We start from the raw sequence: 25956 nt of genomic DNA, 5'->3' as shown, positions 1-25956 counted from the left end.
TAAGTCGATAGCTTAGAAACGATCTCGATGTCGAAATAATTATCTCTTGATGGTCTTTATTTTTATTTTTGCCTGGAAATAGCTTGGCTTCGTTTTTATCCTCCTACTAATCACTTATTTACCTTTGTGTTTTAAAATGACTCATTTTTCTCCGAAAAATTTGCTCCTTGAGTGGGCGAAAGGGAAGCGTTTTATTCTTACTTCGCTACTACAAAGAGAATTGTGTCATTAATGTATTTATGTTTCGTCGGTTTCTCAAGTCTATTTCTGTCAAAAAATACCTCGAACAACGTACCTACATTCCTTATTTCATATGTTACGGTAGATAACATAGCTGCTGTATTAGTAAGAAAAGTCATGTAAATTCTACAAGTAGAATTTCCCTAGTGTTTACTAGTGACGTGTATTATTAGTTATACCTATTCAGTGCAACAAACAAGTAAATTATAGTGGCGCATAGCCCACTTCGCGATCCGTTCGTAGATACTTGGTTTTAGCGCGAGCAATACCATAAATCACTCGTATCTCGACTTGCCTAAAAAGAAAACTCAAAATGCAAATGCTTGTTTAAGTACCTACTAGCATTCGAGTTGCGTCACTCGACTCAAAAGAGAGGCGCACTAGAACAGTATTCCTATTTATTCCACGCACTGGTTCGTTAAAACGGTCCTCGACACAGAATGACGCCCGACGCGAATTTATGTAATTGTCGCGACGAAAGCGCGGTATTAATGAGTTAGAGCGAACGACAATGCTCAGTTCTACCGCCGCTGTGCCGCTTCACCGCGAGCGCTTTAGCGTTGCCGCTGTACGACTGATTGTACGCTTGATGCATAGCACTTTTTGAAAAACGAATTTGGAACGCTTATTCTATTTTTAGAATTTGAATTTGGAAGAACGGTAATCATTAAACATTATTCATTTTCCCCCTTACTTATAAAATCTCTAATCACCTTCTAAGCCACATTTTAACTAATCACTACTTAAAGTCTTAAGTAGTGATTAAATGTTAGTTAAGACATGCTTAAGCAACGTTTATAAGTAAGAATTTTCTTAAACAGCCCTTAAGTATTACTTATATTTAATTCACGTTTATAAGTAAGGCTGCTAAATTTTAAAATGTATTTTTCTTCGTTTTGAAACTGATACATATTTATTGAATATCGAACACATTATTTATTTTTCTTACAGCTAAAAATAGGTAACGCGAAAAACAAACCACTTCAAGGATTGAAAAAGAAAACGTTTCGACAAACATTCATTTATGCAGATAAAAACATTTTTTCTCACATTCAGATACCGTGAAGGGATGAGGAACCAATTTTCAGGATATTGTGAAAGCCAATTTAAAATGCCGATATATAAATTTGAGTTTTTGGTTATGAAAAGCGTTGTGTGTTGTTCTGTTTTATTAGTATGCATTGCAATTGAATTTTTAATGTCTTGTTTTGCGATATTGTTTTTTGTTTTTATCTGACCTTTTTGTAAAGGTTGTGCATGAAGCTCGGAAGGTTCCACTTTTGTTTTTATAAATTTTGAATTGCTGTTATATTTACTAATTTAAAAAAACGCATCGTGAGTTTTTAATCGCCGATTCAACCCATTGGCGGCAATTTCTTGGCTTTATTTGGTTATCGATATCATTAAATGGTCACCACTCACTCACTAACTCTCCTCAAATGATGTCAAAAAAATGGAATTGTTTATTCAGTATTTCGAAAGTCTTCAAGTCTGTTTTACATAGTAACTGACTTAATTTCAACAAACTAAGGTTTCTTTTTCACAGGACATCAACAAGGTCACCTTTACAAACATACAACACACTCACACACACACATACTCAGTTACCCACAATATACAGACAGCATTGTTATTTCGACAGCAAGACTGCACGTTCAGGAATGCATATTGATCAAGGCATTGCAGCTATTTGAAATTTAGTAACAGAGCGATTCAATCTCGGGAGACAATGATACCTTGGTTGAGTGTTCCACTGAGTGCAAAGGATGTGCAGTGATATCACGATTGGGAGGAACTTTCTGGAATTTGAGTGCGAGTATACTCAATAGTACTCAATGCTTGTACGACTTGGAATCGAACCCACACCACCCATTTTTTTACCCATTATCCACCACCAGCGGTCATATAAGTCATATGACATAACACTTTCAATGCGTTTTACAAAATGGTACATACACTATAGAAAAATAAGAATTTACAAAAGTAATGCTTAGTTTAAGGCTCAAAACATGCAATCAATGTTTGAAAACTCCAGCCAACATTCGAACATTTTCCGTTCCTATCATCATTCGTTGCAAGTGTCTTGTGTAATGAATAGGCTTACTTCCGAACTGTTCCATCATCGTAGATATGATCGGTTTTGCTAGAATATCGCGTGTTACGTGAACAATGATAGGGATAGGTATACGGATTTCACGGTGGTCAGAAGTAATTAATATTCAACTGCTATGATAATTAATTTGCAAGATTTTAATACCGATTTTGAACAAGAATAGTTTGATTCTTCTTATTTGGTTCATTTTTCAAGTTGGTTGCTGGGGAGTTTGTTGCGCCACTTCTTCTTCCCAATAACATACAGGAAATGGTGAAGGGTGGGAGTTTTGAGGGCTGTCTTTAAGCATTTTTTGACGTTCAAAAAGAGCTGATTTTCAGCTTAGTTTGATTAAATTAAAAAAAATTGAACATTTTTCTTCTGACTTCCAGTAAGTAGTACGCGATACTGCAGCTTGAATATAGCAATGAAACATATAAAACAGAGGACAATTTCGTTAATAGGTACTTAAAGAAAGGATTCCAAACAACAACAAGCAATTGCAATCAATACAAACTAACAATCACAACGTAAAACCAACAAACGAATAAATAAAACCAATTTAACAGATACTAACGACCGTCCAAGTAATGGTGACATTTGTCTGGCAATTTTTATTTTTATTGCTGGAAATAAGACGCGATCCAAGATGGCCTCCGGGTATTACGACATTGACAGATGTTGGGGTGCGATACGCGGATCGGTTTTTTTATTAATTGGATATTAGTTATACCCATTGGTTAATGTTACACTTATTTCTTTCTGTAGATTTTTGTCATTTAATGCTTAGTTTCTATAAAAGAAGAAAAATTCATTTATGGAATGCTAGTCAGTAGCAGTCGTTGTTACAATTCCGCGTCAGACATCGTCAGGCGGGTTTGAGAAAACTCTGACACCAGGGCTTGATAGGTAATTGAACCTGCAGCCCACTCGAAATGAAGAAGAAGAAGAAGCCTACTGATGGTAGTGTCTTTACATAAGAATTATAGAAATACATCAAGAGGCTAAAACAAAACCATTGGACTATGATTATGGGTGGTACTTTTCATGCAATTAATCAACGGTTGCTGCTTAGTTCCCTTAAGATTATTTGTATAGTTTTCCTGTATTGTTACAAGCGCAGCTTGCTCTACTTGTTTAATCAGTACTACAACGAAAATCTCATAACAGAAGCTTCATATTGCTTATCCCAATTTAACAAAGTGTTATTTCCAAGAGCTGAGCACTGTATTCCCTGAAGATTGTTTATTAGAGACGTCACAAAACATTGTTCCAATCTCGGGACTCGAGAAGTCTCGAGATTAAAATACAGAAGCTAATTTAATGGAAATGTACCGGAAAATAGAAAAATATTATGTACTATTTTGTGTTCTTTGTTATTTGTAGATTTTGTTTTTATGACGAAGAAGTTTTTTTTTTCATTATTAGATATTTCATATGGTTTCACTCGCAATGCAACTTTTCTAAGTCTGTATGTACTTTCTAAGTATATCTTAGACACCATTGGCTGTGTTTCGGATGGCACGTTAAACTGTAGGTCCCGGCTGTCATTGAACATCCTTGGCAGTCGTTACGGGTAGTCAGAAGCCAGTAAGTCTGACACCAGTCTAACCAAGGGGTATCGGGTTGCCCGGGTAACTGGGTTGAGGAGGTCAGATAGGCAGTTGCTTCTTGTAAAGCACTGGTACTCAGCTGAATCCGGTTAGACTGGAAGCCGACCCCAACATGATTGGGAAAAAGGCTCGGAGGATGATGATATGGTTTCACTCGCGTCCCGTGGGAATTACTGCGCGTACCGGGAAAATATAGCCAATATTAGGAACTCGGGAAGAGTGTAGCTTTTCAACACTGAAAGATATTTTCAAATCTGTCCAGTAGTTTCAGAGCCTTTAGGGTACAAAACAAACAAACAAAAATATTTTAACCTCTTTATCCTACATATATTATAAATGTGAAAGTTTGTGAGAATGTATGGATGTATGTTTGTTATTCAATCACGCAAAAACGGCTGGACCAATTTGGTTGAAACACATAGGCAACTTTTTATCAACACACCACGCGGGCGAAGCCGCTGGCGGAAGCTAGTTATATAATATTAGTGTAAAGTATAAACAACATTATTTGTTATTCGTAGAAGTGAAAAGACTTTATTATTACATTATTTTCTTTTGTTGAAAGAATAAGAGTTCAGTCTCACAATATTCGTGATGAAACTGCGAGCTGACTTTGGTAATTTTAATAAGCATTATTGTCTTGGTTCACTTTTATTCACTTCTTATATGAATAGTGCATTGTTTGTTAGTCCTTGTACAAATCTTGATGAAGATCTTAATTAATAAAGCAGTTGGTTATAAAATAAAGCTTTTTCAAGCTGTCCAGCAATTGAAGAACTTTGGCGTAACCTAGATCGTTTCAGCAGTTTAAAACAATGCATGACACAATCATGCGGTACCCATAATTGGGATTTTTAATCATAAGATAAAACCCTTTTCAAAATGATAACTTTTTAGATGACCCAAATACCCAGAAATATGCACCACAAGATTCCCAAACTAAAATATCGTTAACCATATTTCTTAATACCATATTTTAAACAAACAATATTACGGTGACTTCGCTATAAGCAATATTGGTGTAGCTAATATAAAAAGATGGCTCGAAGTATCGTCCCAATCCTTCTCGGATCAAAGCGTTAAGCAGCTTTCTAGGAAAATATTGCAAAGTAGATATTTTAATAAGGTAAGCTTGTTTTTTTGAAAAAAGCTTCTATTTGCAGCTGAGCTGATTCTTTGCGTATTGATCAGCGAATAGGATTATTGAAATATTGCGATAATGATATTGGAAGTCAAGATAAGACTTTGAAAAATTGAAAAAGTCAATTTTTTTAAGTTTCCGTAACTAAATGGTAAAAACGGCATCTTTTTCTATGGTATCGGTGTCCATCTGTGTCTGTGTGTTGTCCGTTTGTCTATCACCAGTGTGTTTGTCTATCTCAATAACCGTGTTATGAGTTGCGATAGTTAGACAGTTCAGACAGTCAGAATTTTCACAGAGAATGTATCTTTTGCCGCTATAACGACAAAAACACCTAACATTTTAGTGTAAGACGTATTAATTGAATATTATGCAGTACAAAATCGATCCTCAGTTTTAAATATTTCAGCCAAATACCAGTGCTTCCCTTGTCAATGTCGAGCAAAACCGCTGAATTGCTTCTAGTAATCCGAGACGTTTACGTTCCTGGAGACATCTTCAACTTGACAGTGGATCGGCAAATAAAAGCTGTCTTCGCGTAAAAAAGGGTTTCGTAAAATTGCCGAAATAAAAGGATTTTGGGTGAAAATAAAGTTTTAAAAGTAATTAGTGAGAGTTTTTGAGACATCAATCAAAGTTAAAAGTATTTAACATAATATTTTCATTAATCAACTAACCGGGTTATCCCGGTCACAAACCAATCTTCCTCGTTTTGCATTTACTACAAAAATATGCAGTTCGAATGGAATAATTAGTTACTTATTATAACATTGACGCACTGTATTGCGAGGAAGGGCTTTTGTATTTGCAAAGAAGTCTAAAATAAAAAGTAATTGAAAGAACATAATTTCTATCAAAAAAGACATATAACATCAGAACGCCACAAAAAGATTAATCACTAAAATGAATGTACTAACTTGAAGCTAAAGTGTTACATAAAATATTCCATAATTTACTTTAAGGTCACAACTTTGGATAAAAGGACCAAAATATAGCATTTTGGGCTTTTAGAATTGTAGTTACGAAGAATTTCTAGCTGTTTCCACCCTCAGGCTAAGAGTCAGCCAACTTTATAGGAATAAAATTTCGGGAGCCTGTATTTTTTTTTGCAAAAGCTGATTAGGATAGCAAAGCCAGCTGAAATTAAAAAGGGATTGCGGTCAATTATTTTTTTACAAAATTATTCTGAATTAGCGTTTTGCATATTTCTTAGAAACTGGTTCCTTGTGGGCAATTGTTATTTAAGAAGCCTGCCTAAAATTGCGTGTGTTAAAATTCAGTATATTTATCGATTCTTGCAGTATGTTATCACCGATTCCACACTTTTTTTTGTCATAGTATAAGTGCTTTATACGCTAAAATTTAAGAATAAATATGATTTGCCTACCTCCAAAAATCGATGTACCTAGGTACTCAAGACACCACTTTTCAGCCAAAGGACAACCTTGAGTCTCATAAAAGGCGTAAAATATACCTCGCTGGGTCCTAAAAGTGGCCCTTTCGGCTCCAATGAGCATCTATCTAGAATATTTCACACTACAGTGCCCCAATTGATTATATTGGAAACAAGTAGGACAAACGTGAGCCTCGATTTAATATCAAATATATTTATTTGTGACAATTTGATCACAGGTACTTTTTTGCCTCGTTTTTTGGACAAAGTTTTTTTTGTGATGATTATTTTTGTTGTTTTCTTGATAAAAGATGAAAGCTTCTTTTTCTGTTTTATAAATGTTAGGAAAAAAGAAAGGAGACATAGGTGCTTACAACAATTTTTGAATTCTGTTAGTTACAAATTGAAAGATACACAAATATACAGAATAAAATATCTAATACATATTTACCGCATTGGATTTGAAATAAAACAATAAAAAAGTAGCCGTCTGTTATTATAAACTAAAGTAAACCGTTTGGTAGGCATTTAAAAAATAAGTTACCATTATCCTGCATGCCGAATTATGACCCAGTCATTCAATTTAGCTCACCTTTTAATTTTTTAAAAGACGAGTAAAATTCTTAAAGACGTTTTCTTTTAGATTAGGTAACTACTAAGCAGATAATAAATAATACTGTCTACTTCTGAGGGCAAGGAGAACCCATTTGAACTAACTATCACGATTCATGAGATACAGCCTGGTGGCAGAGCGAGTCTTCATATGGTTTCGTTTTTCTCTTTAGGTTGAAAACCTAAAAATGTTTAAAAAAAAAGTACCACTAAACTTGATGTGGACATGTTTTCAGTTTCAATTATTCACAAAAAAATCTTCCACCAGACATTATTTATAGGGATATAATTTGACTTCTTAATTTCTCTAGATCCCCAAAAGCGAAGATTTTAATAACAAGATATCGCCAACTCTCAAGACTAAATCAACACCCACCGCAGCCTTAGGCGTTATCAAAATCAAATATAACTTCGGAACAAGCCCAAAATACTTCCAAACTTAATATTCAGAAAGTATTCAGCTCTCGACTCTAAATATTTGATAACCATCCTAAAATTTCGTCTTAGTAATTTACTGGCGATGAAACAGACGGTCTATAAAGTAAGATAGAAAGAACGTTGAATTTATGACAAAAAACAGAGCCTAAACTGCAAAAAAATGGCCAAGTTTCACCATCTTCGTGGTCGTAAAATGTTATGTTAGGTCAACTCCGATGAGTCATCATAATACAATTTTATATTCGTTCTCAAGATGTCCTAGTGTTGAAATTATGGATGTTTTTCTTCCTGGTATTTTGATTGAGAGCTTTGGCGTTGAAAAATCTTTTTATGCTATCTAGCAATCGTAGAAATTAACCGTGAAATTACCAGGTCCACTTTTATTGAAGTTGATGTGATTTTAACGAGTTCAATGAATTGTAGACAAAACCACTTAGTACTAAGCTTCCTTTCTTAGGTAAAAATACCTCTGTTTATTCTAGACGACCTTTAATACCTGCCCTTTTCATAAATTGATCCTAACCAAATTTATTTTGTTACAGGTAAACGCATTTTGTATTACTGTCCATCAAACTAGGTAACACGTTTACTGGAAGCAAGTTACTGCTGAAGTTCAGCGAACTATAGCCGGGTAACTTTGTGAAGCGACCGACCTATTGTTAGGAATAGTCATAAATAGAACAGACTGTAAGTGGATGTAGAGTGGAAGTTCATAATCTCTTTTATTTGAGGTCTTTTGTATATTTAAATAAATTATTTTACTTCTTACACAACTGGTACACGAAGGAGCAACACACATGTTAAAGATGACACAGTGATAAGAAAAGGGTCTGAAGTTGTGAGCGAGAGACCATAGGCACTAACAATGTCACGGCAAGAAATATAATATCACTTTAGCCAGAATTTTGTATTGAGCAAAATATAAAAGGAAAATTAGAAGCGTTAATTGAATGTAGGCTATTTAGTTAGCAGTTTTTTACGTCAACATTTACATAGGACAGCTTTAAATGTTCTTTCAATGTTTTTATTTCGTTTTCTTTAGTACAAAATCTTATGAACTTGTCGGTAAGACTTAAAAAAAAAATTCTTATCTGTCTACGACGCTCGATGGCAACCAAGATATGAACTCAATTTACTCCGCCATATTGGTTGAACCGCGAATAAGATAACTTTTATAGTACAACCTTGATTCTAGACACCACATGTGACAATTTATTGTCTAGACTATTTCAATAAACGTAATAGGTCGCTTTGTAAACGCGATCTCGGAATCAAAGGGAAATCTGATGTATGGATGTTGGTTTACAATTTATTAGGTGTGATGTGACACATATTTTGATTGGTTTATTGTAGTTGAAGGACGTGTTTTGATACTTATGTACCTCTAATTATGGCTGTTGCTAATTTATTGACAGGAAGAAACATAGCTTTCATTTAACATTTGCTAGACTGATTGATACTGATGATTCAAAAGCTTGCAGTAGGTATCAAAAATTTAGTTTAATAGCAAAATTATATTTGTAACAGACAGTTTTTTTCATTAATCTTAAGTCGTTTTTCAAAAGTTATTTTTCCAATCCAAATAGCAAACTAGCCTACCAAAAACCTCCCTACAAACCCAAAATGGTCACCACATCGTCACTACCTTTAGAACAAACTGTGAATTGTTTATCCCCTTCAGTGTCAGGCTGAAACAATGTCTGAACCTTCAGCATTGTTACGTACGTGTTAACTTTGAGCATGTTCACAACCGTTGGAAGTTCTCTGGTTAAGGCAAATGGATTGTTGACGGGTACAGATTGTTTGAGTGTGTTTTTGACCTGTAATACTGAGGGGAATATATTTGTTTTTGTAAATAAGTACCTCTTTGTTTATTTTAGATAGCAGTTACTGTTTCCTGCTGTATCAATCAGGTTCCAATGCAACTACTTCTTCCATTTGGATATACATATAAAGTGACTTATGACCATTCCCAGGTTCTAGACTACCTGTGGATCATATTTTATTTGATTATTTTCTGAATGTGTTGGCGTTAAAGCGCAATAGACAGAGATACTTAAACTCGCAGTTATAATTCTAATAAGAATAGTAGTGGCTGTTGGTTACACCCATATGCCGTGAGAGCTAGACCCCACACCTTATCGTGAGTAGGCCAACAACACACTTGCGACTACTCTGATGATGCGGGTCTCAAAAGGCTGCGATAATCGCTTATCATCCAGTCATCCGCCTACTTGTTTGCTTCATCAATCTTGTCACACCGAAAGCGGTTCAGAAGTTTTACCACGAACAAACTCAGCTTCGGAATTATAATAAAAGTCAGCATTTATTAAATATCACGTTGAAAGCCGGGTAATATAACACTATTTTGGGGAGTCCTTTGTCCACCAGTGAAAGTCAATGATGAAGAAAGTTGGCTCAAGTTTATATCGTAATGACTGACTGAATCGTCTTATAACAGTTAGGATATTGTTGTTGGGTTCACCAGTCGGGATGTATTATTGAGTTTTCTATTTTCAGTCAACAAGCCCTACCCTCCAGTGAAACACGTTTAACCCTTATAGTACGGGAGTTCACTATGCTAAATGGATAGAACTTGAGCGTTTATGGGGACCTACTGAATTTTGTAGTAATTCTAAAAATGTAAAGGTTCCTGGTACGATCCCGGGTTTCGGCAGAAAATTATTTATCAAAAAGCAGGTAGATATTTTAAATTCGATATTGATTCGAACAAGGTTTATTATTCGAGCGCACCAAGAATTTAGATGGAATGTTGGTTAGAACATTAGAAATTCAATAAATATAGCTTTTCATTAATCCATCTGATGCTTTCCAGCTTTTTTACTAATCTGACGGACTACTCTAAGCATGTATACGTTGTATTTACCTTACTCACCCGGACTAAAAAAAATATTCTCTCGTATGCTAATCCAACGCGCTCAAGTAACTCCCAAAATCCATCCTCGTCTCCCGTACTATTCGTGTATATTATTATTTTATTACGTATTTTTGTTTTGTTATTACATTACTTTAGGGAATAAGTGCCTAAATTACTTGACGTAATTTAATTTCATTTATGACAATTGCTTTTTTATTGACAGTTCAATGACGTCATGAAAGGATTATTTTTAGTGATATTACGACACATTCGTGTTCTATATTTAATTTGTTACGTGATAATTCAATTACGTATAATTGTCATTTGTTATGCATTAAAAGTGTAAGCGCGTGTATAGTTATCGACACGAATCTTGAGCTCTGACCTCCACCTGCGCAGAAGTAATTTATTGGGTCCCTTTTGTGGTATGAAGTGAAGCACGGGTGCGGGCTAAAGCGGTGATTGGCCCGCAGTGCATCGCGTCATAGCCGTCACTCAGGATTGGTTCTTTGCTAATAAATCACTTAAACTAAAATACCCTCGGAAGCTAGTTGCGAACCGCCAGAAACTTTGGCGAGGACTATAATAGTATTTGCTTTCATTTACTTCTATGATTTTTTAAAATAGGTATTAGGATATTTATTTATTCTTGTGAACAAAAACAAAACTAAATTCGGTATATACATTATTTTACAAACCCATTAAAATAAGAAACACGTTTTTTGAATTCTATTTACAAAGCAGCCGAAGGCAAAATTGAAATAAAATAAAGTATCCTTTTGAGATTTTTTTTTAAAGTAAAAAATACATTACAAATATATCAAACAAACATAAAACAGACTTGCATTTGTATTCAAAATAATTCTCTTTGAAACCTAATGTGGTTTTTCTAATATCACTTAAATTATTAGCTATCCTTGAGGGAATAAAAACCAATACGATTTTGTTTTGGTATTAAATTCTCAAAAGTTTACATTTAACATTTGTATAAATACTTGGAATCCTTTTAAATATCATATAAACGTACCTAATATTTGGAAATGTACCTACCCAATATTTTTTAGAAACTGATCAAACGAAAGTAATTTGAAATAATACTCTTGTATTCCCTATACAATATTATAGTACCTAATTTTATTTAATACATCTTCTTGCGGCTTCGTACGGGATATTTATCATACAAATACATGTTGTTATTTTTCATGTCAGGTTATCAACCGTTAGTTCTTATCATAATAACTTTTTGAATCAGTTTTTTTTTTAATGTAACATCTTTTAGTCAGCTTGTTTTAGATGAACCGTTGAATCAGCTAATTAACTTCTAAATTCTCGTTTAAATTGAATTTTTAATCTCCACTTTATGCTTCATTTGGCTGATGAGTGTCATGTTTGTGCTCTGTACCTATCAGTGATGGTGATGGTGTTTTGAGTAAGTGTGTATATCTAGTTATATTAAGGTTTATTTGTAATCGTGCGATTGCTACGATGAATAATTATGAAATATCTCTTCTTGACTAAGATAATTATAAAAGGAAAATCTTATTTTGGTGGCTTTTCAGTGGTTAAGTCTTTCGCGGTCTTTAACTTTTAACTGGTTTTTGATAAACTGTGTTATGATAGCCGAATGTACGACTATTATCGGAATTAAATTCAATCTTCTAATGAAGTAGGTACAATTCTGTGGAAAATATTTTTTTTTTCATGTCAGGATTCAAAGGAAGGAAGCATATTTAATTGGTAGGACCCGATTCACCAGTCTGCCATTTCATGTCACTGGGCCGATTGATGTCATTTGAACATCTTTGCCAGTTGTTACGAGAAGTCATCAACCAGAAAGCCAGTAAATAAAAATCGGTAAAAAAACTTTCAAGTTAAACGGTTTTATATCTTATGTGCACTGAAAAATAAAAAATAAAAAAAACAGTTACTTACCTATAAACCTACGTAGGTGGTCCCGGTCATATTAGACTAAAATAAAAACGTGGGGCCCATTCCGTAAGTATTGCTGTAATACTTTCTTCTAGCTAGAGGTATAATAGGTGTGGATTGCATCGACTTACTATAATCATAACTGGAGATTTTGACAATCAATAATCAGCCGTAGCGGCTTCATCAGCGAATGCCGAGCTCACGATCTACCAAAGTATAAAGATATGCTTTGCCATAAGTAGGATTTCAGAGGGCCCCACGTTTTTATTTTAGTCTAATATGACCGGGACCACCTACGTAGGTTTACAGGTAAGTAACTGTTTTTTTATTTTTTATTTTTCAGTGCACATAAGATATAAAACCGTTTAACTTAAAAGTTTTTTTACCGATTTTTTATTATCTAGTTTTTAGTATTTAATTAAAATGCCTACCGAATATTCTTCATTCTATACATGGATCAGCAGCGGTGAGGGAGTGCCAGACTCTTACTGACTAAAAACCGTTCTTTTTCGTCGTAGGCCTTTTATGTACCACGACCACGGTAACTCTTTAGGACAATCCCGCAGCCCAGGCAGGCCTTGGCCCTGTTGGGCCCCGTTGGGGTTGCTGACAGTATTCTACTTGAGTAGCCCTTTCATTTGATACCCATATTGAGGGGGTTGTGGAAAAATATGTAATCCGCCATTTTGTACCGGCGGCCATCTTGGATTTACAATGTTATTGATATTACTATATTGTATTGTCATCGGAATTAAAGGTGTGTACCAAATTTCAGATCAATCTGACAACAGGAAGGCACTGAAATTTCAATTTCTAAATTTGACCCAAGAATTAATAAATAATAAAACAAACGGGGTGAGCTAAATAAAACCGTTTAATAAAAACAATACAGCTATATAAAATTAATATTTGGATAAATCATTCTTCTTTTTAATTAACTAAAAGCCCTCAAGTACAACAATATTCCTTCACAATTTATTTATTATTGCTGGAGATAAATCTTTGGTGAATATCATTATTTTAATAGCAATATTTTTTATTGGCTTAACCAGTGAATAGTATCTGGCTTCATTCTGTATGTCTTTTGTAATACAATAACTTTGTTGTAATAACCGTAATGTACAGCTTTAGAATATACTACTAACTAGCTTCTACCAACGATTTCATGTGCGTTTCGTGGTTACCACTCCACGCACCCGGATAAAAAATAATCTATATTCTATTTTGACACGTAAACTAAGTATATTACTGTCAAGTTTCATCAATATCCATCTAGTAGTTTTTGTGTGAAAGAGGAATAAATCTCCATATAAGTTTCACAAGGCTTCGTTTTTTTTAATCAGAAAAGAAATCAGTACCTTACACAAAGAGAAAATATGCTTAAAATTAAAAAGACGTTTGCCAAGGATACTTATAAAAAGCCTGCATGTCTAGTAAGACAATAAAACTTACCGTGCGTTTTACTGACTGCAACAAAAGAGAAACGGAACTCGTTAATAGGTCGTGAACACGCCACTTTAGATAGATAACGGGGAAAGAATTACTTTTTATATTTTCTTTATAAAGTCTTATTATGAAGCTCTGTTAGATGACCAGCATGATAACCAAAAAAAAAAAACAGAAACATGATACAAAATCTTGAAATGGGTATTTTTTGTTAACATCCTAAATCAACATAATTTACCTTATCATAAAAGCGTTCATTCCTTCTCTATGAGAACAGGTCTTTGAAAAGGCTGATGATGATGATGTCCGGAACTGATGACCCTCAAGTTTCATACAATACTTCCCAAAAATACCTTGCGATAGGTGGTTATCGTGCTCACAACCTCTCGACTACCAAGCCTTATTTATCATCAATAGGTAATCAATCAGAAATAGTTGCTATTGATAATAGAAGGAATGAGAATCCAATGCGGGTTGGTGATTCCAGACTAGTCCTGGACTTAATATACTAATACCATTATACACAATTTATTTACTTTTTATTTTTTTAAGCACTAAACGACCAAAAACAAAACACGATCCGACATTTTTTACGTCTCCACACAAACTTGAGCCACATAGATAGATAGGAACCGCTATCAGTCATAACACAGAGAACGCTAGTGGAACATGATATCGTTTGTCGGTAGACGTGTCAATGCTGACTTGGAACTTGTGAGATATGCTTGTAGCTGTATATGAATGTAACTTAAGTTACTTACATGTATCTGTGGGTGTGTTTGTGTGTAAATCCATTATGTAGACAACTAACTTTTGACAACAGCTGTTTTCTGGAGGGAACTACTTCCCGCGGAAGTAGTTTGTGGTTTCTCAAGCTCGAAGACTGTCTGTGTACCAAATTTAACTAGAGTCGGTTCAGTAGTTTTGGTGTCAAAGAACAACAGATAGACAGAAAGTCTCGTATTTAAGACAATACGTAAGAATCACTATGTAACATAATAGGTAAAGCGAAATCTCCTACGAGTATTCACTTCAGAATGACCTAACTGCCCCAAACAATAACCGACCCAAAAATCCCAATGTCCTTAATAAATCATCTAAAAAATGGAGCACTCAATTAAGAAGTTACGAACAACTACAGAACCAATGAATGTTCAAAAGTCTTTATAGAATATACAATTAGGAATCAATTATTCCAGAAATTTGCCCTACAAAAATAGCTAAACAGTAAATCAGACCAAAAAATGCCTCAGGGATAAATGGGGATTGTAATTAAATTTAAAACAGTAGAGACGGTGTTCTCGCAAAATTAAACGATTTCATCTCATTGTGTGGCCACGGAAACCGCGTTCTGTAAATCCTGGGATTTTATGCAATCTCTCTTCGTGAATTATTGTTGCCTTTTTTCCTTTTAGGAAGTACTTTATGGGTCATTCGGATTTATAGGAGGTTGGAGTCATATGAAAGATTTTTTTTTGAGAAAATAAAAAAGTAATAACGGCCCGTATATAACGATACAGTTTAGTGAATTATTTTCAATTTGCTTGTGTATTAGATTAGCTCTCTAGCGGTCATACTAACATCAACTCTCTTGTTATTCAAATGATCTGTCAGGTCTATCTTTTCCTCGATCTAAAAGTGCCATTCCAGCCATCCATATTATTTCATAAAACACAATTTATCTTACAAAGACGCTGTTTTAAAGTTATTATCTTTATTACTTTCTTAGAAAATGTATTTACTTTTCCCCAATCTTTTCCAAAAATATCATCTTAATATTCTCGCGTATCTAAGAGCCACACCCAATAACTTGAATTAATTACACATTCTTTGTAATATTTGTAATTCAGAGCGAGCTCTCGGCTAGGAACTCATTTGTTAACAAGATGTTATTACTCATAATACTCATTATTTCTTAAATGTTCTAGATGTTATCAGTGCTAATATAATGATTCTACTTATGTTTTGTTGGGAAGCCAAGTTAGATTCTCTATGTGTTTTGCTCGTTAACTTTTATGATCAACCAGCCGTTTTCCAACCGCGTCCCGTAGAAGCCACCCGTACCAGTATAAAATATAGCCTATGTTAATCTGGAACTGTGAAAGAATTTTTAAAATCAATCAAGTAGTTTTTGAGTTTACCCATTACAGACAACCAAAAATACAATTTCTTCCTCGTTATATAATTAGTATAGATGTCATTTACACTAGACCTCAAACACACAAAATAAAGCAAACTTTCACTACTCCATCAAACATTCACATCTCAGTTTCTCCAAAACATACATACCCACATACCTAAACACAAAGGCAGATGTCCAAAATATTCGCTCAGAAACCGTCAAAGCAGTATTACAGTATGAATTATTACTGTGAATATGTGCGTTTGTCACTGAGCCCCTCGGTATACGTAGGTATAATCATATAATGTGGGTGTTCTGTTACAGTGGAAGACTACAAATTGGGGGAGCCTCGGTGGTTAGATACAGAATATACGTAGTATGCATATCTCTTGGATAGACATTAGACAATGTTACTCTTAAGATCCTAAGCAGACTGTAGGCTCTTGGTCGGCTAATCTTTATCAATATGGAGAAGTATATTAGAACTGTCAGGTTGACTGAAAAATGTAATGGAATTTCCGATACCATTTAAACTGTCGTCCAAATATTGGCTGATAACTGGCCGGGTAGTTGGGCAATGGTGCAGACTCCAGTTTATGGATGTCTACGTGAACGATTCTCGTGATTTCAGACTCCATATGATTTATGCAAACATCTCTTAAGTGTAGCTTACTGCAATTCCATGTTTCTTGTCTCTAGAGATAGTGATTTCAGATGCACGCAGATTAGTCAGAGTAGTCATTATAAACTCTATATACGACAACTCTACACAATCTATGGAGGTATAAAACAAAATTGCTAAAACAGTATCATTCGTATAACAATTAGGTAGGTTTTTGAATGGACCGCACAAAATAATTCAATAATAAAGATTTTATTTAAAACATGGGAATGCATATTGTTTTCAGTTCACCTCGTATTCAAAGTAATTTGATTGTCTGTTGGTATGAGTGCTACGTAACAGATTTTAACACAATTTTGTAACTGAAACTCAAAGGTAAAATAGTTGACGAGCAGTTTTAAAGTTATCCACATGCTTTCAGCACTTGCGAAATATTAACTTTGTATGGTTTAACTGAGGAGTACATAAGTACAATTGAATTCGTTTAAAAATAATTGTATAGTTCAGATGGGAAACGTGTCTGTTATGAAGTATTAACATTCTTGCGACTACAGTACAGTTAAATGTGTAGTTTAGAAAAATATATCAATCTGGAAAAAATTTGCTTAGCACGGGCTTTTATTATCAAACCAGGATTTTGTGCCCTATAAGAAAACAATGAATATCATCATCATCATCATCATCATCAGCCTATCGCAGTCCACTGCTGGACATAGGGCTCTCCAAGTGCACGCCACCGAAATCGATTTTCGGCTTCTCGCATCCAGCTCCTGCCAGCCGTCTTGCGCAAGTCATCACTCCACCGTGCCTGAGGACGTCCTACACTACGTTTGCCGAGACGTGGTCTCCACTCTAGAACTCGTTTACCCCAACGGTTAACAATGAATATGCAGCCCTGTAATGATGATAAGTAATGAATATTTCGTAAACTGAACAACAGCAGATGTCTCTAACTAATTCTATTTGTCTTCGCTTTCCACATTAATCTTTAGCATGAACAATTGGTATATAAGTAGTATAGTGTAGGCTCAAAGATTAGCTCTGCGTGAAACACAACAGCACAACTGACAGCGGAGACCGCAACTGCGACTGACGTATGGGTTAGGTGCGTTGCAAACGAGCGACTATTCTATCCATCTGTTACAACCAGACAATTTAATACCACTGCATACGACTGGTTGTCAGACTTTCTGGCTTCTGACTACCCGTAAAGACTGCCGGCAAGATCTTGAAAAGGCAGCCAGAACCCAACAAGGTAACGTACCTTCCGAAAAAGGGAGGAACTCGTCATAATCATTTACACTCAACCTGAGCAATAACATATTTCACGAAACTTATGTATTTTTTGAGATAATTATTCTCCAAGTCAAATTGACTCGACATGCTTTTACGTTACAAAAAAGAAGAACAATTTATTCACACAAAAAAAAGTGTTCTTGTGTAAAAAGCGATAAAAACATTTTAAGAAAAATACAGATAGCCGAGCGATGTTTTTATTTTTCCAGAAAAGTCGTAATTTTTATCTTGCCAGCACCGATTAGTGCACGGCCTCGTAAGTCGGCCATCTGTATCCAGCCTACAGCAATATTTCGCGCTAGGCATTTGCTGTGACAAATCGTCAGTGGTTATGAAACTCAATAAATCTAGATCCGGCTTGTGGTGGCACATCGTTTGTTATATTATGTTTATTATATAGAATACCACGCCCAGAGGGAACAAGCTGCGGTGTCAATTCTATGATAAATTGTTATTTAGAACCCTGTGGTAAATAGATTGTTGGAAGCAAAAACTGTCGTTGGGAGCAGAACTGTAATTTTGTTATTTTATGTAATTTATGGATGGATCCCTGCAGGTTATGGTAGTAAGTTAATTCGTAGTGCAAATGCAGAAGTTTTTGTATTGATCTAGACACACGGCAGTGTGTCCGCCAAGTTCGAGCAAAAAAGGCGACACACCGGCCGTGGGTTATATTACACGAACCATTTCGGGCCAAATTCGACCCCCCTGTAACTCAAAATCTATTTTATTTACGCATATCAAATTTCTAGTATCTGTTGAGACCCCCTCACTTATCTAAAATACAAAATTTCATTAATATACCTATTGTAGGTCTTGAGATATTGACGTCAGAAAATCGCTATTTTTACTATACACTCACTGACTGACTCACTCATCAAAAACCTAGACCACTTCCAATGGTCGTATTGACTTGAAATTTGGCATGGAGGTAGGTCTTTATGTCAAGGTAAAGGAAAAAATCTGAAAATGGCCAAGTGTGAGTCGGTTTCAAAATAATGAAGGTGTTTTATACCCGGTGTCAATTTATACCCCTAAGGAACTAAAACGAACTAAATTTATCTATATTTATATAATATATCTTCGAATGGTACAAAGGTTTGTATTTAGTCAAAGTAAAGTAAAAATCTGAAAACGGCCAAGTGTGAATCACTTTAGAAAATAACGAATGTGTAACTTTGATCCACGAACATAATATATGATAACATGTCATGTCAGTCAGTTGGTAAATCTAGTCATAGTTAATCTAGTTCATTTCTTTGTAAGAAACATAGTGCATATTAAAAAATCTAAAAGATAGTATAAATGAGACATTTCTTTAACTAACTTCATCATAAGAAAAAAATAAAATAAACAACCTTACAAAAATAAATGAAATCCCACCCAAAACAAAAATGTGAAAGACTGCCAAGTTCGATAATATGGGAATGCTTTGCCTATAAAAGAAGTGAGATCTGAATAAGTACCAAGTTCCATACACATACCTCAGTTAAAAATAGTTACTTTTTAATGATGATTACTTGGCAAGTTTTAATAGAAAATTAAATACTTGATTCATTGCGTTTAGTAGGTTTATAACAAGGTGTATGAAAACTTGCCAAGTAACATCATAAAAAGTAACTATTTTTAACTGAGGTATGTGTATGGAACTTGGTACTTATTCAGATCTCACTTCTTTTATAGGCAAAGCATTCCCATATTATCGAACTTGGCAGTCTTTCACATTTTTGTTTTGGGTGGGTACATTATACTCCAAGTGTCTGACGAACAATAGATTTTTCAATCTGGGATTGAGGTTCAAAGCTTTCATAGAATTTAAATTGTGAAGAAAAAGGATTTAATTATTAAACTGTATTGACACTTAACTCTCACAAAATTAGTGTCTAAAATCTTCTTTCCCTAATTTATCAAAGTTAATTTAAAAATCAATCCTTCTCCGTATGAGAGGAGGCCTGTGCCCAGCAGTGGGACGATAAAAAGGCTGTAACAGTAACAGTAATTTAACAATCGCTTTCTAAAAGTTGAGACATTCCACTTCCCTTATATTTTTCATAACCTGCGGATAAATAAAACAGTTCCCCAGTTTGTTAACACAGAATTAACATAATCTAACGGTGTTTGGTTAAAATATTTGTCGGTAATATAAAAGCCTTGGATAAACACAAATATACTTGTGTTACGTCAACTGTTTGCTTTAACTGTTCATTGAAAGTATTTGGTTAACGAAATTTGGTTGACACGTAAATTGTTATATGATTATTTATTTTTGCTTCTTTTAGAAAAATGTTGTGGGGTAATTCATGGTGGAAAAGTTTTCCCATATAATTAGCAGTTAAGCCAAATTGGAGTACTTTTTTGAAAGCATGTCATTAAAAGCAGTTATGGATACATTTTGAGGCTAATCTTATCTTCTTTTTGATTGAACTGCAGGTTTACAGATACGATATACCTCTTCATATCCATGTGAATATTATCATCAAAATCAGACATTATTATTTACTATTTTCAGCTACCAAAACATACCATATCCTTGATTACTATTGCAACATTGTCGGCATGCAATTCGAAAAAACTCTACAACACTACCTACCTACATAAAATTTCAATATATCAGGCAGAGGCGCGGCGAAATTGCTTTCAATACATAATACTGGCAGTCAATTCCTCGGGCCGACGTGTAATGAAACTCGCGATTTGTAGTCTTCATAAACTAAATCCCCCTTTATTGGGGAATATAGCTGTGATTTCGTTTCTCTACAAATCCCCTTTACTGGTCCAACGTTTGCACGCTGTTTAAGTAAATTATTGACGCTGTAAAAAGTGAGGAACAAACGGGGTTTAGGTTGGCATCATCGTCGGCTTTGTTCTTGTTTGACTTTGTGATATTTGGCCAAAATTGAGGTGATTGTTGTGCCTATTTTCGTGAATTTCTGGTATAGCGACTTTGTTATTATGTTTATATTTATTTGAAAACCACTGAATGACTATCGTGTGGTGTTATGACACCAATAATGCTTGTTTTCTGACGTAGTTCCTGAATCTAACATAAGGCCTAAGAGCCAAATTACTTTGACACTTAAGCATGTGTACTTATGTATATGACAAGTGTGGGAGTATTTTAATTGTGGCTAAAAAAATCCGAAAATAAACTAAAACATCTTAAAAATAAAAAGTGTAGGTACTAAAAATAGAACCTCCGTCTTTCCATTTCTACAAGCATTTTTACTGCCAATAAACCGAACGAAATTAACATCAGCACTTTCAACGAGTGATTAACATTAACCAGTTACCATTAAACAGTTTACTCGTCTCCAGTAAAACACTGAATATTTGGCAATTATATAAACGGGAACAGTAAACCTAATAGCTCTATAAATATTGCATTAACTATAGTTTATTTCTTTCTTCATGGAAAGAGGGGAATAAAGTATTCATTTGTTTTCGTGATTGTGAGCGAAGTAAAGAAATAATAGATGTAGGCTGCGTATGTATTTGGGACAGAAATGTTCTTGTAGGTATATTTGTTTGAGCGAAAAAAGAGGCTCGGTATTGCCTAATATGTTGAATGTTATATACCTAACCTTTTCTCGACAATCTTTAGGTAACTTTCAGTCTAACCATACGTTATTAAAGTGCAACAAGAAGACGAGTGTAGGTGTTACTTAGGCACAAACTCATTTATTAATGTTGTTATGCGTTTTTATATGTTAGGTAGTGATTTTACCACGCGTGAAAATAATCCAGCATATTTTCTGGGAATGGGAAAAAAATCTTTATACTTTCAATTTACAGTTCAAATCATCTGTTGTTCTACATACTTCAGCAAAAAGTTTTCTATCCATTAATCTAAAACCCAGCAACAAAACTACAAAAAAACCTATAATTTTACATTACACCAAATAGTGGAACACAGACCCAATAAAGTTACCCCCTTCACCCCCACCCCTCGTTACATTCACCCCATTGATAAAAACACTCGCAATTCGTCGGTTATCCCGAAATCTAAGGGCTGCCCTTGTCCTCAAATAGTGGAAGAGCGTTTGTCAAAAGGATTCTAGTATATATTGACTTTGGGCAAACTTTTGGCAATGTCAAATGAATCATGCTTGTATGGGAAAGGGGAAGCTTTTTTGGGTAAGATTAGATTATTTGTTTTGTTTTTGGCTGGTTCTGAAATACTTAGTGAAATTATTTTGTATAGAAGGATTTAAAAGTGTTTATTTGCGCCATTGCTTGTATATACCCATGGCTTCACAAGGGGGCTACATAGTATGCTAGTATAACAAAATGTTCTCCAGGTTTCAGACCTTCTCCATAACAAAATTCATTCATACATCGGACTTTGTTATGATTAGTCGACGATCGGCCACTTCTGAGCATTAAAGAGCTTGCGCATAGAGATAATACCTACACGTATAACAATACACATGCATATTTACACACACAAGTATACCTTACGCGCTTTCATTAAATAAACATCTACTTATACCATGAATGTTGTACCAAACAAACGTTCCTTTTAGTCAATTCGTCAATACAGTGTTACCAAAACAACAAAGAACGTTTACACACATACTGTAAATTGAGGACGGACCACTAATTACGGAAACCAATTTAATATGATACTATTATGCCAGCTAACAGTGTGTTAAGCTTTGAAGATACTATATCAAAACTAATCTTATACGAAGGTATTTCACATTATTATACCACCTTCATCTAAATCAAGTCTACTTATAGAAAGGTATCAACTATCACGCAGAAACTATTATAATTATATCGAAACCTTTTGTCTTCTTCTCGAGCGAGCAAATTGAATCGCCACGAGCAAGAATCGAACCTGGGACCCGTGCTCGTTAGTTTATTGTTATCAAAGGGACAGTTGAAACATTTATAAAACCAGGTGGGATCACAAAAGTTTACTAATAAAATGTCGTACCTTACTTTAATGTGTAATTAGGGCACATCATTCTCTAAAACTTAAATATAGCATATATTTTGATTCACAGCAAAAATCAAAAGGTCCTAGGAAAGCACAACATCTTGTTCCAAGAATACACTCTATCATAAGGCCATACTGAAAATAATAATGCCATAGACCTACCGACATTCCACAGGATAAAAAAAGAACTTGCTAAACTCTTATTACTCTGCCCTTTTGAAAAGATGAGCCTACAATATGCCACTACACTAGAGCCATCTGCATAATACAACCATTCTTCCACAGTGGGCCAAAAATTCAATAACGTTGAAGGTAGGGGCCTCGAAATAAGAACAAAAATTGAACCTTTCTATACGAGTAGTCCCACGTAGCTTTGACCGCTAGTTTTAGATTCCTGGAAGTTTTTTCTAACGGCCTTTATCAATTCGTTTGTGACGTGCCTATAAAAATGTGCAAGCTTTGTTATATGGAAAAATGGTAGAGGTATTTTGTTTTAGAATTTTTATTTGTTGAAACGATATAGCTATATCTACATAGTATGGCATATACTTGAGCAAATATATTCGTCAATATACCTAATAGTCATTCAGCCAGCACAGTCATTCAACCTATGGTCTAATTTGGCCCACAAATTACTAGCCAACTCCAACGACAAAATATTTTCATAAAATAAATTCAGAAAACTTCCACTTACCTCAAAGATGGTATTCAATTCATTCGCCATCTTTAAAAGGCAGTATAAATAAATAAATATAAGCTCAAGAGCGTAAGCTACACAAATCGTATGCAGTCAAACGTCAGACCTATAAAAGATTGGTCCCCTAGAAGCTACTAGCTTATGCATGCGTAGAACCGAACGTAGCCGTGCCCTGGTTACGTTCCATTTTACTTGCAGCATTTGATTTCCTGTTTACATAGCTGTTTATATACGAAAAAGGAAATTGAATACTTGTGAAGCAATGTTGAAGTGTTTTGTTAGATAAAACTTCGTTCCGTTCTTTATTTGGGCGTTTGTGTCCTTGGAGGATCTACTTTGTTCAATTGTATGATCGATACCTATACAGGTTTCCTATCCCTTTATCGTTCCCGTTTTTATTTCGCATAAATATTCTATCGCCGTCTTTGGACCTTTAAAAGAACACTACAAGTTAAAACCCAAATAAGTATGGCTTTCAGATTCTCAAATTACCCATTCCTAACGTAACAAGACTTACTGTCTGACAGAATCCCTCTGTTCACATATAATCCTTGTACACGTGGAACGTAGCTTAACCTCACAGATTGTTTCAGCCAAAGCCGTAACACCTTCACAGCCTAATAGCAAAGTATTTTTCTTTCCCCAAAGAAAGTAATTTAAAACGTAATCTGCCGTCATAATATTATCACATCATTGAATTTAAGCCTCACATTTTCCCCAAACATTTCATTTGGGAAAAAATCTGCAAAAGTTTAAATCCAGAAATACCTATAATATGTTAAACCTGATTTAAAAATGTTTCACATTTTACCGTTCGTTATTTCGCGTGAAATGTAAGAGCCAGTTAACGCATTGGACTCACGCTAATTATATTCCCCTTTACTTCAGTAAATACAAATTCATATAAAGTGCTTTCATGGTTTACCGTGTGTTGTATTGAAACTTTAAATGGAAACCATTGATTCCGTTAACCGTTATAATCTGACCTTCATCCTTTCGCGGTACAGTTATGCGAACCAGCGATACGGTTCAATGAATACAATAACTTTTCATAAGATGATTTTCGATGAAAAATTGTTTATTTTAACCCTGATTTACAAATGCTTTTATATACCCAATCCTAAAACAACATTGGGTTTAAGTTAACAAAAGTCGATCAGACCGTTCTCATGTAAGAGATCAGTAAAGAGTAAGAAGCATGTGGCTGATAATAATCTTATTTTATTTCTTTTTGTTACAGAAAGTATCGACAAATCCGGTGAAGACCCTGTGATAGCAGCGTTAAGGCCGTACGCGGCGCCAGACGACGATGACGGCCTCAGAGAGCCTTACACCTTCCCTAAACCCTTCAACTACACATCGATCTCCAAACACGAAGTCACCACAGACGACGTGTCATTAGTCGACCACTTCATTAACGTAGAACATAGTTACGATAATAACGACACCAAAACTAATTTAGATGAAAACTCTGACATAAGAGACTTGAATGGAACTGCTGAGAATGTTACCATTTCAAGGCCAGTTCACGAAGATGTTGTAACAAAGTTCCTAAGATTGATAGAAACGCAACATTTGCTTGGTGAGAATTGTACAGCTGGCACTCATTTGAATTTGGGTGAAGGTGTAGTAGACAGGTACGCACAAGAAAGATTTAGGATAGAAGCTGATGTGGCTGTAAATAGAGCGAATATGTTGACAAGACTGTGGAAGTACGCGGGTCCTTCTGTGATGCATAATGAGTATTTGCTGCATGCGAGTGTGTTTTCAATGGTGGAGTTTGACGACGATATATTTGCAGCTGGGAACTGTTATGACCAGTTGCAGTATAAGGATTATCAGTTGTTCTGTCCGTTTGCGTACCGTTTGCCCGAAGGCCCGATACTAGCGAAGGATCTGGCGGTGGAATACAAATATTTGAGCAACACATCGGAGTGGTTCTACATCGCGCGCAAGAACGCTGAGCGCGTGATCAGAAACCATAATCAGTTTAGAAGAGGTGAGTCATAAGATAGAAGCTTATAGCGATTTAGATTAAGATACTTTCATCCTAAACATCGATAATACATTTATTTCATATATATTTTGTATGTCTCTACCAGACCTCGGGACTATAGAGTCCCGGATTTTTGGGAGGCGAACGTGGGGCCGAAGCCAACACGCTGAAGCCCTTTTGAGACAACTTTAATGAAATGGTGACACAAAACCGACAATTATCCCTGTATACACTATAGAAATGTACCCAAGGACAATCCCCGGTTCTGTGCTAAACTATTGCTAACTATGGATGAAAACTACTTGGGCTATTGTGATGGGATGCTAGTGGACTAGGAATGGGGAAACTACGGGAACTATGGCACCTGCCGATAACAATGTAATAAATACACGTAAAAATGGCAGGTGGAGACTCGCCAACTCACTTACTGGGCCCCCGGGAATCAGTCGCTAAATCGCAACAAGGGGGCAACAGGTACATGAGCGGCTGAAGGGTGAGG

General features: G+C 35.1%; 1 protein-coding gene across 1 annotated transcript in view; it reads left to right on the top strand.

Annotated features, from left to right (window-relative positions):
* The window catches only part of LOC124629603 (probable G-protein coupled receptor 158), a 127360-nt gene that overhangs the window by 48350 nt on the left and 53054 nt on the right, over positions 1–25956 (top strand). The window contains exon 3 of the mRNA XM_047163087.1: positions 24702–25460. Coding sequence (XP_047019043.1) covers positions 24702–25460 — 759 coding nt within the window. The remainder of the gene's footprint in view (positions 1–24701; positions 25461–25956) is intronic.

The sequence above is a fragment of the Helicoverpa zea genome, chromosome 1, assembly GCF_022581195.2.
Source record: "Helicoverpa zea isolate HzStark_Cry1AcR chromosome 1, ilHelZeax1.1, whole genome shotgun sequence".
NCBI classification, from domain to species: Eukaryota; Metazoa; Arthropoda; class Insecta; order Lepidoptera; family Noctuidae; genus Helicoverpa; species Helicoverpa zea.
This window is presented reverse-complemented; position numbering and strand designations above follow the sequence as displayed.